The sequence below is a fragment of the Cherax quadricarinatus genome, chromosome 32 (assembly GCF_038502225.1).
Source record: "Cherax quadricarinatus isolate ZL_2023a chromosome 32, ASM3850222v1, whole genome shotgun sequence".
In the NCBI taxonomy this organism is placed as follows: Eukaryota; Metazoa; Arthropoda; class Malacostraca; order Decapoda; family Parastacidae; genus Cherax; species Cherax quadricarinatus.
Genome location: NC_091323.1, coordinates 157577 through 173835, shown reverse-complemented (window position 1 = coordinate 173835; position 16259 = coordinate 157577). Strand labels below are relative to the sequence as shown.

The 16259-nt window shown below is 40.9% G+C and overlaps 1 protein-coding gene across 1 annotated transcript in view; it reads left to right on the top strand.

Annotated features, from left to right (window-relative positions):
• LOC128690338 (uncharacterized) overlaps window positions 1–16259 on the top strand; it is a 58968-nt gene that overhangs the window by 11646 nt on the left and 31063 nt on the right. The window contains exon 3 of the mRNA XM_070090723.1: window positions 7365–7498. Coding sequence (XP_069946824.1) covers window positions 7365–7498 — 134 coding nt within the window. The remainder of the gene's footprint in view (window positions 1–7364; window positions 7499–16259) is intronic.

Below are 16259 nucleotides of genomic sequence, written 5' to 3'. Positions count from 1 at the left end.
CGTCATAGTAGTAAACTTTCCGTCCTAGTAGTAAACTTTCCGTCATAGTAGTAAACTTTCCGTCCTAGTAGTAAACTTTCCGTCATAGTAGTAAACTTTCCGTCCTGGTAGTAAACTTTCCGTCATAGTAGTAAACTTTCCGTCCTAGTAGTAAACTTTCCGTCCTAGTAGTAAACTTTCCGTCATAGTAGTAAACTTTCCGCCATAGTAGTAAACTTTCCGTCATAGTAGTAAACTTTCCGCCATAGTAGTAAACTTTCCGTCCTTAGTGTGAATATTTCAGCATTTTAATAAGACTTTTCTGTTTGGATCTTGTTTCCTTGGAGTAAGAATTTCATTTTTGGAAAAAAAATTTTCTTTGCAACAAAATCTTTTCACTTTGGAATAAACTTTTGCTAAACTGAGAGAATATTCCCTCCTCGGAACAAACCTTCAAGGCTTTTTTTTGTAATAAGCCTTTCATCCTTGAAGAAAGTCTTTCCTCGCAAAGTCTCTGCTCCTTGGAATAAGTTTTTTTTTGTAGGCAGTCTCACTTGGAATAGACTTTTCGTACTTGGAATAAATCTGCTTGGAGAAAGATTTTCGCCCTTAGAGTAAATATATCGTCTTCGGAATTGGAATAAACATTTCCTCTCTCAACTTTCTCTTCACCATTGGAATAAACATTTCTTCTCAACTTTCTCTTCACCATTGGAATAAACATTTCCTCTCTCGACTTTCTCTGACTGAGATAAGCCTCTCTTCCCCGGAGGATCTCATTAATTAATACTTGTAATAAATCTTTTCTCCCTTGGAGTAAGTCATTCCTCATGAGAACTTTTCTCCTCGGATTGAGCTTTTTCTCCTTGGAGTGTCTATCTTATTCTTTGAGAAAGCTTTTATTCATTAAAGTAAGTTTCCGTACCAAACAATGAGTAATGTTATCGACGTCTTCTGTACCAAGATAGTTTGTTTACTGTCTTAGTCAAGTAATTTATGTTAAAGTTACACATTACCAGTAAGGTCAACGGTGTTGACCACCATAGTCAAGACTACGATGGTGAGCAGTCATTTACGTTGAGGGACTGATTAAACCATACCACGGGCGGGGTTAGAACCCGAGATCAGTGTCTCAAAACTCCAGACCGACGCCTTAGCCACTGGGCCAGCTAGCTTCAATCGTGTCATTACGATTTCGTGAGTCATGTTGAGGGACTGATTACTTCGTCTTCTACTGTCTCCAGCTGTCTTCAAATAACCTCCATATTGAATTGATCAAGGCATTGGTGGGCGAAACGTCGTTAGAATACAGATACTCAGGTGCTGTTCAAGTATATCACTCTTATTCATTACCTTGTCGATAGTGTACACTAGAAATGCTGTGATAACGGTTAGGTGGTCAGTCCCTCAGTCTTGATAAATGTTCTGTGAATCTAACAGATGAAAATACAGCATTTTGTACTGGAGTCAGAACTAAGATGCGGTATTATAGATAACGCCAGAGGTGGCGCGTCCCACTAGTGAAAATAAGAAAGTAAGGACTATTGTACAGGATTACTGTACCCAAGCACAGCCGGACTTTCTCAAATCCAGTCCTTATCACTCATAACTAGTGATCGAGCATTAATGTTGTCTATGTGGTTTGTTTGTACCAAGATTCCATTGTATCACTGTCACCTTTATATTCCAGTGAAGAAATCTGTTGAGTCTGCATATCGAATCAACAATGAAGATATTCAATTGTTACCAATGTATCTTACTCCCTTACTCAATGGTATTGTTTACCATTAATATGATGTTACTTGTTTAACACAGCAACATCATTCCTCCTTGGAATAAATAGTTCCTCTTCTGGTCTGCGTTTTTTTCTTAGAGTAAGCCATTATTCCTTTGAGTAACTCTTACCTCCATGAAGTAAGAAGCCTTTAATCCTCGCTAAAAATCTTTTCTCCATCATTGTTTCCTCCATAATGTTTGACTTTCATTGTTAAAACATTTCTTCCTCGAAATAAACCTTTCTTCCTCGGAATAAACCTTTCTTCCTTCGAATAAGTATTCAAACCTTCCAGATAAAGACACCTACGCACAGATCAAAAATTTCATTGAGACGTAGCGCCACAAGTGGCTTCGTCTTGAACTGTGGAAATGTCTATCTACACACTGTCAGTATCAACATTTCTTCTAGCTTGGAATAAATCAAGTCTTTGTTCCCCAACCTTGTGTCTATGGAGGTGTCTATGGAGTAAGCCCACATTTTTCCTTCTTGGAGTAGGATTTTCATTCTTGGAGTAAGCCAAAACATGCCAGGGGTGGGGTTAGAACCCGCGATCAGAATGTCTCAAAACTCCAGACCGTCGCGTAAGCCACTGGTCGAGTGGCTAAGGCGTCGGTCTGGAGTTTTGAGACTCTGATCTCGGGTTCTAACCCCACCCGTGGTATGGTTTGTTTGCAATCGTGTCATTACGGTTTCGTGAATCTTTGGAGTAAGCCTCTCGTCATTGTAGTAAACTTCCCCTCCTTGATGCCAGCCTTCTGTTGTCGGAGTAAACCTTTCGTCATTGGAGTAATCAGTTTCTTTGTAGTAAATAATAATAATAAGTCTGTGGTGGATGGATCATTTCTTGATGTGTCCATCTTCCTTGAAGTGAACCTTTCTCCTTGGAACAAGCCATTAATCCTTGGAGTAAACATTTCGTCTCTGGATAAAGCCTTTTCTCTTTGTATTACGCCTTTCTTCCCAATACCTTTCCTCCTTTGAGTACGTCGTTCGCTCTGGTAACTAGCCTTTTTAATTGAAAAAGCCGTTTCTCAGTGAAATAAGCCTTCCCTCCTCTGATAAATAATTTCATTAAAATTCTTATTTTTCCTTTCTTCCTCTGAGTAAGGCCAGCCAGAGTAAGGTAATTCCTTCCTCGAGTAAGCTTTCTTCTCGTTGGATAAACATTTTTCTGTCTGGACTCAAGGAATTTCCTTATTGAAATATGTTTTCTGTCCTTGAAGTAATCCATTCACAAATGGAATAATCTTCTCCTCCTTGTGGTAAACCTATCCTCTTCAGAATAAATATTTCCAATTTAGAATAAGCCTTTTGTAAAGAACAAAAAGGTACAATACCGTGACTGGAACAATACGTAAATAACCCGCACATTGGAGAGAGGCGCTTACTACGACGTTTCGGTTCGTCTTGGGCCATTTACAATGTCATACTCGTCGTAAAGCTCTTCTCTCCTATGTATGGATTATTTGTGTATAAGCCTTTTGTCACTGGAGCTTGAGTTTCTTCCTTAAAGTAGGGAATTCCTTGGAGAAAGTCTTCCATCTCTGTAATAAGTGCATTGTAATAGGAGTAAGTTTCTCGTGCTTGTAGTGTGCCTTTGTTTCTTGGTGTAACAGTTCCTCTTGAAGGTAAATATTTCCTCTTAGTAATAAGATCTTCCTGCTTTGAGTATGCATGTCGTCCTCAGAGTCAACATTTGAATTAACATTTCCTTCTGGGAAATATGCCTCTTGTTTACAAAGGCTTTGTTAATTGGAGTCATCCTTTCCTCCCCTGAGAAACTCTTTTCTTCTTAAATTAAACCTTTCCTCTCTTGAAATTCCTCTGTGGAGCAAATATTTCTTACTGTCCTTATCTTTTTGTTCTTGGAGTAAGCCTTAACTCGATTTTCAAGTTAGAGCTAGCTTTTTCATTTTTAGAGCTAGCTTTTTCATTTTTAGAGCTAGCTTTTTCATTTTTAGAGCTAGCTTTTCCATTTTTCAGTAAGCCTAATTTTATCATAGTACACCTTTTTTCGTGAATAAGCTTTTTTTTTTTTTATCAAGGAGTAAGCATTTCGATTTAATATTAAGTCTTTCCTCCAAGTCATTATGCTATTTTCTGTTTGGAGTAAGTCTTATCCTCATTGGAGAAGACCTTTACTCGGTGGTGTAAAATTTCCGAACAGCTCATGCACTGAGCGTCCGTTGTTCGATCCCCGGTACAGGTAAAAATGGCATATGTGTAACACTTGGGTGTCTTTATTGAGGAAACGTTTCGCCAGTGGCTTCATCAGTCCATACAAAGGAGAACATTGAAGAACAGGAGGTGTTTGAGGTAATCAGTCCCTCAGCCTTGAGTCGATGTGGTCAGTCCATCAATCTTGAAAAGAATACAGCATATGTGCGTAGAAGTACCTATATACTGTAGGCAGGAGAGGTGCAGCAGTTGTAGGTGGTATCACATTTGTCCAATGTGGAAGCAGGCCATGCCCAAGAGTTAGGCAAGTGATCTTAATACAGGGAATTCTTCACTTGCCTAACCCTTGGGCATGACCTGCTTCCACATTGGACAAATGTGACAACACCTACGACTGCTGCACCTCTCCAGCCTGCAGTATATAGGTATTTCTTCGCACATATGCTGTATTCTTTTCAAGATTGATGGACTGACCACATCGACTCAAGGCTGAGGGACTGATTACCTCAAACTCATGTTCTTCATGATTCTCCTTTGTTTGGACTGATGAAGCCACTGTGTGGCGAAACGTTTCCTCAATAAAGATACCCAAGTTTTGCACATGTGTCTAATTTATCAACTTGTCGGTTCTCTGAACCATTCATCTACAGGTAAACATATTTAGCTTGTTTCCTTAAGACACTTGCTATGGGTTTTAGCTGACTGGTGTGGGTCACATCCTGAGGGACTGATTACCTCATTCTCCTCCTGTTCTTCAAGATTCTCCTTTGTATGGACTGATGAAGCCACTGTGTGGCGAAACGTTTCCTCAATAAAGATACCCAAGAGTTGCACATGTGTCTAATTTATCAACATGTCGGTTCCCTGAACCATTCATCTACAAAGATTAATCTATGTTGCCCGAAATTCTCTGCATAACCAAGTGCTTTCTAAATAGAATGTATTATATGTCAGCTATGGTCTGTATAAGTTGTATCATGTACTTGTAGATATAAAGATTATTGTGTACGAAAGGTATATAATACCGACAAGATGAGAGTAAGACACATGTGCAACATCTGGGTATCTTTATTGTAGACGTTTCGCCATCCAGTGGCTTTATCAATACAAATTCCAGGACATAACTTGAAGACAGTAGAACTATGTACAGAAGATGAGGTAATCAGTCCCTAGGTTGAGGGACTGATTACCTCATCTTCTGTACATAGTTCTACTGTCTTCAAGTTATGTCCTGGAATTTGTATTGATAAAGCCACTGGATGGCGAAACGTCTACAATAAAGATACCCAGATGTTGCACATGTGTCTTACTCTCATCATAAAGATTATTATTGTTATTAGAGTTAGAACATTAGAGCAAATGAAAAAAGAGGCACTGCAGCAGGTCTACTGGCCCATGATAGACATGTCCAAGATACACTTACTTAAGAAGGAATGAGCACTGCTGGAGGCCTACTGGCTCATGCTAAACAGGTCCAACTCACACCCACTTGTTTAACCTAATTTTAAAACCACTAAATGTTTTAATTTTAATGACGCTACTCGGGAATTTATTTCACTAACCCACAACTCTATTACCAAACCCTTTATTTTTTTTTGTTTTCCATTTATACAGCTCAATCATATCTTCCCTAATTCTACGCCTGTCTAGAGAGTACAAATTCTGTGCCTTCAGTCTATCCTCGTTGGAAAGATTACTGATACATGTGAAAATTTATGTGGGTAAATTTTACTGTCAATGTTCTGAATTAACATTTCACCTCCATAAATGTGAAGAGACTTTGGTACATCAAACAGTTTACACTTACTGATGTTGATACACCTCAGAGTGAAGTGAGACTTTAAGGTCACCAGGTCACAATAATGTCCGTCCTTCGTGCCCACCTTCTCAGGTCATCAAGTCTCACACGTCCGGACCTTAAATTATTATTAGAACCTATAGTTCTTAAAATTATTTGATAATTTATACCAGTAACACTGACAAATTATAAGTGGACTGTATATTATATCATTTACTTGACCTAAGTAATTTACTTGGGTAATTTTATATAAATATAAATCAATTACATGTCTAGAAAAAAACGTAACGGACATTTCAATATTACTCACTAAATTAAGATTATGGTGTTACATCCCAACGCCTCCCTTTCTGTAGGCAATTCACATTGACCAATATAAATTAACATACCTGTAGTGAAAATTAATACCCTGGGAGGCGTACATTACTTGTAGTGTCAACTTCATCAATTTCTGACGATAATGATTTGATTACACCTTAATTAATTTTATCTGAAGATTTGGCCGATTTCCAAATTCCTTGAGAGAGCAACACTACCTCTCAAGACGGCCACTCGGGGCAGTACTCCTCAGATTCAGTTTTCTTTTCATGACCTCTCTCCAGGGGTCAAATAAAGAGCCGAGATGACCAGTAGTCAACCTTCCACTCCCGTGTCCAACACTACTTTAAACCATGCCATATATATATATGAAGTTTTATGACTCTCTGATCGCGGGTTCTATCCCCGCCCGTGGTATGGTTTGTTTGCAATCGTGGCATTACGATTTCGTGAGTCTACACTACTTTGCCATCTATACAACACCACTTTCCCAACACAGTTGGAAACACTCACTCGCTTCCTCACAAGTAGTTAGATAGTTTGATGACCCTTAATACGCCATATTTACATTACCACTTAACATTTAAATTAAATCATATTAATTATAGGAAAATTATGTAAGAAAAATCCACACATGGGATCAACTTTATTCTTCTCTGACGTTTTCCAGAGTATTTATTTCCATTCTGTAATACAGTGACCATTATTAAAAGTTTGAAGTCGATCAGAAGAGATTTTTCTCAGGTTATCATAAAGAAAAGAAACATAGAGTGATCATTATAAAATTAACCAGAATGTGCACTTGGTAATATTGGAATAAGCATTTGCCAAGTTACAGTAGAACAACGATGAAATTTTGAAGTTGATGGAATGATGCATTGACAAGTTATAAAGGAATATCGTCCAGGGAACAGTTTAGGTGACCAGTGACAGGTGGTCCTTCTGAGACAACTAATAATTAGAGTTTTCTTTATCAGTGAATTCAAACAATAACAAGCCACGTGTCCTGTGATCGCTCCTTCAAGAGTTTGTGATACTCTATTATCCAATCGGATTTAACATTTTTCCATGAACATATTTTTACTAATTATGTGATACTGAGGTTAAATATTACCTATCAGTATCTCTCAAAAATATTAAAACTTCATAAATCGTAGGTTCAAAACATCAACCACTACCCATTCAACATCTGTTATTTTGTTTACTGTTGGAAATGACGTATATTTCATTCCGGTACGTTACACAAAACACTCGACGGTCCTATAGTTATCCCTGTTGCTCTTACTAATATTCTCTGGTGACATTCCCTCACAGACCTGCCGGATGAGGAGCCGCGGATCAGTGGTGTTGGCTCCAGCCACCAGCTACACCAGGAGGTGATGATCAACTGTTCATCACCGAGATCTCAGCCTCCAGCCTTTCTCACCTTCTATGTCAACCAAAAGCTGGTAACTTCTTTTTCCATATTTCAGTGGTAAGGTTATGTAGTGGAGAAGTTGGTGTTTGCTTCTTATTAGGAACACATGTGGTAGTCTGATGGTCTGATGCACCGGAACGTAAATGATCCATCAAGTCGAAAGGACTTAGCTGGGCAGAGAAAGGGCTATGCAAACAAGCAGGGGTATTTGTTTTTCCTTGTATTCCTTCAAATTATATATTATGTGCAATATAATGAGAGTAAAATATACTGGAAATGTTAAAAATGAAAGCCACTCAAGCCTTGGCTGAATTCACCGGCTTTCACGTGACTGACTGTATCAATAAGTGCAGCAGTGGGACCCGACTTGTTTCACTCGGAATTGCTAGTTCACTGGTCTACAGGTAATGGCAAATATGTGCGCGACGAACGTCGAATAAATTGTAACGTACCTGGCACACTACACACCCCTACCCTAAAAAGCAATGTAATAGCTGGGTAAGGCGTCCCATCTATTTGTTTTAGCCCGCCTCATGGTGAGCGAGAATTCCACGGCGCTCTAACCCACGGAACCATACAATTGCATTGTATGGATTATATGGTCTTCATGATTCACGAAATCGTAATGACGCGATTGCAAACAAACCATACTACGGGTGGGGATAGATCCCCGCCCGTGGTATGGTTTGTATGGTTTTGTGGATTAGAGCGTCGTGGAATTCCATCCCCCGGCTAGTCGCAGCGTTGATTAAATATCACTCGTACGTGGCTACAATACGAGATTATATATATATATATATATATATATATATATATAGAGTTAAGGAGAATGGAACAACGAATAGGCAATCTGGACACCCACGATGCCTTGTACCTTCTCACAAAGTGCTTGAGTCTGCCCAGGTTGACATATTTCCTAAGATGTGCACCTTCATATGATAACCCTATACTGCACGAATATGACAGTATTCTGAGGCAGATTTTTACGAAAGTACTTAACCTTACTCTAGAAGACGGGCAGTGGAACCAAGCTACACTTCCAGTCAGACTAGGAGGCATTGGTGTCCGCAAGTCATCACAGATTGCGTTACCTGCTTTTCTGTCCTCGTGTATTGCATCCAGAGAGCTTGTAGCAGCGATTCTCCCTGAACATCTTAGGGACAAGATTGGAGCCCAGGACCAAAAATTCCTTGACGGAGCAATGATCTGGGATAATCTAACGGGCTCAGAAACCAGACCTGCTCCCCCCAACAACTACAAACAATCGCACTGGGATGGTCCAATAGTGGAAAATATAGCCTCAACGATGCTTCAGAGTGTGTCAGGGAAGGATAGAGCCCGCCTGCTGGCAGTGAGAGCCCCTCATGCTGGGGACTTTCTGTTGGCTGTTCCCAACTCCAGCCTTGGCACACGCCTCGACCCACAGACCATCCGCATCGGTGTTGCCCTTCGACTTGCCGCCCCTATTCTCGCCGAACACAGGTGTATTTGTGGCAGTGAAGCAGCAGACCGATTCGGGTACCATGGTCTTGTGTGCCGTAAATCCGAGGGAAAGATTGCAAGACATGAGGAGGTTAATAACATTATCAAGAGGAGCCTCACAACAGCTGGATGCCCAGCAGTAAGGGAGCCACCCCAACTATGCAGATCTGATGGCAGCCAGAAGCGTCCAGATGGTATCACCCTTCAAGCCTGGACAGATGGGAAGCAGGTGGTGTGGGACTATACATGTGCATCTACCTTGGCTGATACCTATCTCCAATACACCAGGGAGGAAGGAGGGGCAGCTGCCAGCTTTAGGGAGTCCCAAAAGTCTAGAAAATATGGAGAACTTGCCCATCATTATATGTTTGTTCCCATAGGCTCAGAGACCCTTGGCTCATGGGGAAAGAGTGCATCTAATTTCCTTAAGGAGCTGGGAAAAAGACTCATCAGGGTAACTAGGGATCCCAGGGCAGCTAGTTTTCTGTTCCAGCGGCTCAGTGCGGCTGTTCAAAGGGGTAATGCATGCTGCATTTTGGGCACGCGCCCCAGCTCTGAGGAGCTGGATGAGATTTTCGCCTTATAATCGGTGATACACACGTAACAACATGTACCGTATATGCCACCTTTATATCAACAATGTATCTCTTAAATCTTCTGTGCCATATTATGTAATAAAATATTCCTATATATATATATATATATATATATATATATATATATATATATATATATAATGGATGTGCGTGTGATTATGTAATTATTCTAAGTTTTACACTCCTGCACGGATCCTATAAGTGCAGGTATATCCGTATAGATGTATTGTATCCTTCGGTATATATATAAAAAATTGATGCTCCAAGGACTGCACTTTCTTGTTATTTATTTGCATTTTTAAACATTGTCTTATTCCGACGAGAACACTTGAAGGTAAAGGATTTTTATGAAAATTTGCTGGGTAAAATGACATTAGCTGATCGATGATGACATAAGGGAGTGCGTGCAGGAAAGAGCTTCAGACGGGTTTAGGCCGGCATGGAGAATGGATGGGATGCTGGACGACGCCTGATGGAAATCCGTATTTTCCTGTGTGAGGCGGTCGGATGTAAAGTTTGGATGGCCCTCTAAAGTGTTTAAAGTCTGTTACTCGAGTGGAATTGAGGGGGATCTGATTTTCTGAGGTTTAAGTTAATATGTTAGTTATAGTGGCAGCTCTGAATTATCTTATTTTTCTAGTGGTTAAATAAGAACGAATGAAGGGAGGAAATTATTATCTTGGTATATGAATGACTATAACAAATCTTTTCTATTTATATATGTTTTTATATATTCTTATATTTTTATCTACTTTCAAAATATTATTCCTCTATATAAATATTTATCTAGGTAGTAGGTTGGTAGACAGCAACCACCCAGGGAGGTACTACCGTCCTGCCAAGTGAGTGTAAAACGAAAGCCTGTAATTGTTTTACATGATGGTAGGATTGCTGGTGTCCTTTTTTCTGTCTCATGGACATGCAAAATTTCAGGTACGTCTTGCTACTTCTACTTACACTCAGGTCACACTACACATACATGTACAAGCGTATATATACATAACCCTCTGGGTTTTCTTCTATTTTCTTTCTAGTTCTTGTTCTTGTTTATTTCCTCTTATCTCCATGGGGAAGTGGAACAGAATTCTTCCTCCGTAGGCCATGCGTGTTGTAAGAGGCGACTAAAATGCCGGGAGCAAGGGGCTAGTAACCCCTTCTCCTGTATATATTACTAAATTTGAAAGGAGAAACTTTGTTTTTTTCTTTTGGGCCACCCCGCCTCGGTGGGATACAGCCGGTGTGTTGAAAGAAATAAATATTTATAGAGGCATATGAGGTTTACGTAATCCTATATCGACTTTTATTTAGCGATTATCAAACTTTTTCTAGTGACACAAACTCTTTCCTTCAACTTTTCCCTCATTACACTATTTTTACTTTCAATCTGACATATTTAAGACTTATCACATACAAAATTTCTTTAAAACAAATTACCTTAAATAAAATAAATTGCCTCAAATTGAAGCATACTTTTTCTGCCGAATATTTAAATATTTTTAGTTCCTCAAAGGAGGTCCCTGAGCTAGAAGACGACTCTTGATACAAGAAACTCAACTTCATTTCTTCCACGGATCTCACATGTTTGCGTCTTTTTTTCTTTATTGTAATAATTCTGTGTAAATATATTGATATGTTCTCATATTCTGCGCTTCAAACTTTATTTAAAATGTAAATGTATCTGTGTTTTTATTTTTTATTTTTTTTTTTTTGGGGGGGGGGGGGACGCTATGCAAAGTTGGATTTAATTAGACCAGTGGTGTATTTCTGAAAGAATCCTGAGTAAGACACACATGCAATATCCACATATCTTCATTTAGAGATATCTCGCCTGCACAGACTCCGGTATCTCTCTAGTGGGTCCTACCCACACGTGAAGGTATATCCAACTACTGCATCTCACCTATGACTCCAATGCATTAATCATCGTTCTAGTGCCTCGGCATTATATTAAAAAAAACGTGCGAAGCAGAAGAAATATTTCTCAGCGGAGGATAGTCAGGTAAGCCAGCGGAAGGCCTCGGTCAGATGACCAAAAGCTCTATCTAATAGCGGGTCATCATCTGACAAAGACCCGCGTCAGGAAACACTTGTACTGTTTCCTGACGAACCTTACCCAACCTAACCTAATCTAAAATAAACCAGAAGTATTTCGGGCGATCCAAGAAAGATATCCCCGTGTTCCATAAGCCCAGCCTTATATACTTCAATGCATGCAAGAGGAATATTGAAGTGGTCATAAAATGGCGGCAATGGAAAATGTAACTATGTAAGTGTGTATGTGAATTTTGGTACATATGTGTACTCCCATAATTATACAGTAAATGTACGAATGTATGCATATGTGTTTTTTCTGAATTTACATGTGTATTTTCTGTATGCATACGTGAGCAGAGGTATGCCAAAATATGTGTGTATGTGTGCATACACATATATTTTGGATTTTCTGTTATTTTTATATTGTCCAGTAAATGTTGTGGCCCATAAGATCCATGTCTTCTACAATGTGTGCTAAGTATTGTTATATATACTACAATATAAACACACACACACACACACACACACACACACACACACACACACACACACACACACACACACACACACACACACACACACAACGTTCAAAGGCTTCGCATTGCTTCTGTTTCAACAAATATACATATATTTACGGGCACTTCTCATGTTCCTAGAACTATTACAGTCTGTGGAAGTCCCTGAAACACAGTCCAATACACAACAGTGTTTTGCACTCTCTGCACACAAAAAGCACGTCCCTGTGCTTTGCTGGTATCCTTATTGTGTGTGCACACTGGAGGGAGTAAAATACCTCGTCTATGGGTATATATAAAGGTATTTAAAAATAAGCCACCCTACGCTCCTCATGGTTTGTAAACTAAACAAAATGTTATTTAAACATGTGGTCAGTACTTTAAGTTTAACTAGGAAAGGCAGATAAACAGTAACAATATATACAAAACAATATATGCCTTCAATACATTTCACATGTTAGAAAATAGGCACCGGAAAATTAACTTATTCACAACAGTAGGTCTTCATGACCTTTCCCCTCAACTGCTGTGTTCTGATATAAAGAATCAGGACATGCCTGCTGAATGTCATATTCAAGAATTTAAGTTATACCACGTTGATAGAAGAAACGGGAAGGTGGGCGGGGTAGCGATGTATGTCAGACAACACTTAATTTGCTGCATAAATATGAGTATTAACACTAAAAGAACACACATAGAGTGTCTGGGCAGAATTTTTGGAAGGGTATGATAAAATAATTTTCGGGGTGATTTACCGTCCCCCAAACTTGGATAGGGACCAAAAGAGAATACTTTAGGAGGAAACTGTTAAGGCCACAAGGCACGATAACGTAGTAATTATAGGAGACTTTGAACTTCAATCAAATAGACTGGAATTCAGTGACTGGGAGTCTTGAGTCATACGACTTCCTGGAGGTAGTTCAAAACTGTTTCTTGGGAGCAGTTTGTGACAGAACCAACAAGGTGAAATAACCTTCTTGATTTGGTTCTGGCTAACAAGGTTACCCTTATTAATAATCTTGAGATTACAGAGCAACTTTGCGCAAGCGACTACAAATCAATTACTTTTAGTATCGATTTCTGCTTAGCAGATTGCAATGGGCTTAGAGAACACTTGTCATCTGTGGACTGGGGTAGCGAAGAGAACAATCAATAAGACAGTTTTCTAAACACTATGCACGCAGCCCAAAGAACATTTATTCCAATTAGAGAAATGAGATCGAATAGAAATGATCCGAAATGGATGAGCATTAGGTTCCAACATCTTTTAGGGCAGAGGAAAGGAATTTGTAGGGATATCAAAAGAGGTGAGGGCCATCTCGTAAATCAGTATGCCCACATTAAGAGGGAGAAAAAATGATTGAAAGCATCATGAAAGCAATAGGAGAGGACGACATGACCCAGCTGACAAATTTTCGGATAATTGGGTGGTTTGGGAAGGGGAAAAAAGCGTCCAGTCAGAGTGATTTTCAAGGCAGAAAGCAGGAGAAAGCACGCCTAAGGGACAATCAGGTGTTCCGGAGTGTGTACCTCGACCGAAACAGAACACAAGAAGAAAGGATGACACTGAAAGAGAGGGTGCAACGTCACAAGGAGGAATGGGAGGCAAGGAAGGTGGAAAGCAGGAGAAATCAGGCCCTCGTGGAAGAACAAACACAACCCCCTCCAGTACCACCCACAGAAGGAACACAACCATGGCATTCCCAAAGTAATCAAACGACCTAACCCAAAACCCACTCACTGTACCCCACTCACTAAACCCCACCCCCACAGTAACCCTCTGTAACCCGCACATCCCCCTCAGTTCAAACCCCACCCCCACAGAAACCCACAGTAACCCACACAATGTGCCCTCTCCCCTCATCCCCCTCACCACAGACCCCACCCTCACAGTAACCCACAACAACCCACACACTGCACCCTCTATCCCCATCCCCCTCACAACAACCCCCTCCCCCACTGTAACCCCCCATAGGCACTCTTCCCCCATCCCCCTCACCACACCCCCACCCCCACTGAAACCCCAGATAGGCCCTCTGCCCCCACACCCCACTCCACAGACCCCACCCCCGCACCAACCCCCATATAGGCCCCTACCAGGGCACCTGCTCCCCCTAACCCACCTCTCTCCCCAGACCACAGTTATTGAAAAGAAGTTGAAGGCTTGGTACACGAACGCGGATGGAATAACGAATAAATGTGATGAGTGGCATGAAAGAATCAAGGAGATGTCCCCAGACATCGTAGTGGTTACAGAAACAAAACTCACTGGGATAATAACAGATGCAATCTTCTCACCTGGATATCAGATCCTGAGGAAGGCTAGAAGGAGCAGGGGGGAGGAGGGGTTGCACTACTAATAAATAACCGGTGGAGTTATCAAGAAATGGAAGGTATGGACGAGATTGAAGAAATGGATTACATAGTAGGTACAGTTCAGTCAGGGGAACAAAAGGTAGTCATTGCAGTGATGTATAACCCACCACAGAACTGCAGGAGGCAAAGAGAGGAATATGATGAGTGCAACAGAGCAATGGTGGACACTCTAGCTGAGATGGCAAGAAGGGCTCACTCAAGTAGAGCGAAGTTACTGGTCATGGGCGACATCAATCACAGGGAGATTGATTGGGAAAATCTGGAGCCACATGGGGGTCCCAAAACATGGAGAGCCAAGATGATGGATGTGGTGCTCGCAAATCTCATGCACCAGCATGTTAGGGATACTACCAGAGAGAGAGGGGAGGATGAACCAACAAGACTGGACCTCGTCTTCACTCTGAGTAGCTCAGACATTGAGCACATCACTTATGAAAGGCTCCTTGGAGCTAGCGACCATGTAGTTATGAGCTTTGAATACATCGTGGAGCTAAAAGTGCAGAGGGTAACAGGAGTAGAAAGGGAAAAGCTAAACTATAAAACGGGGGACTACACAGGAATGAGGATCTTCCTGCAGGAGGTTCAGTGGGAACAGGAGTTGGTAGGAAAATCAGTAAACGAAATGAATATCAAAATGGTATACAATACCGACAGATTGGTAAGTAAGACACATAGGCAACAGTTAGGCGGCTTTATTCCGAAACGTTTCGCCTACAGAGTAGGCTTCTTCAGTCGAATACAGAAAGTAGGCAGAAACAGTAGAGATGTGAAGACGATGTAATCAGTCCATCACCCTTAAAGTCGTAGATTTGAGGTTGTCAGTCCCTCAGCCTGGAGAAGTTCAGTTCCATAGTCAGGAACTATCTGACTATCGAACTGAACTTCTCCAGGCTGAGGGACTGACAACCTCAAATCTACGACTTTAAGGGTGATGGACTGATTACGTCGTCTTCACATCTCTACTGTTCCTGCCTACTTTCTGTATTCGACTGAAGAAGCCTACTGCGTAGGCGAAACGTTTCGGAATAAAGCTGCCTAACTGTTGCCTATGTGTCTTACTTACCAGTAAACGAAATGATGGACTTTGTAACAACAAAATGCAAGGAGACAGAGGAAAGGTTTGTTCCCAAGGGTAACAGAAATAATGGGAAGGACAGAACAATCCCTTGGTATACCTGAAGGTGCAGGGAGGCAAAAACTAAGTGCTCTAGAGAATGGAAAAAGTACAGAAGGCAAAGGACTCAGGAGAATAAAGAGATTAGTCGACGAGCCAGAAACGAGTACGCACAGATGAGGAGGGAGGCGCAGCAGCAGTATGAAACTGACATAGCATTGAAAGTCAAGTCTGACCCGAAACTACTCTACAGCCACATCAGAAGGAAGACAACAGTCAAGGACCAGGTAAACAGGCTGAGGAAGGAAGGTGGGGAGCTCACAAGAAACGACCAGGAGGTATGTGAGGAACTCAACATGAGATTTCAGGAAGTATTTACAGTGGAGGCTGAGGGGACAATGGGAAGACAAAACAGTGGGGTACAGCAACAAGGAATATACCAACAAGTGTTGGATGAATTACACACAACTGAGGAGGAGGTGGAGAAGCTCCTAAGTGACCTTGATACCTCAAAGGCGGTGGGACCGGACATCTCTCCATGGGTCCTTAGAGAGGGAGCAGGGACACTACGTGTGCCACTAACCAAAATCATCAACACTTCCCTTGAAACTGGGCAACTACCTGAAGTATGGAAGAAGGCAAATGTAGTCCCCATCTTTAAGAAGGGAGACAGAA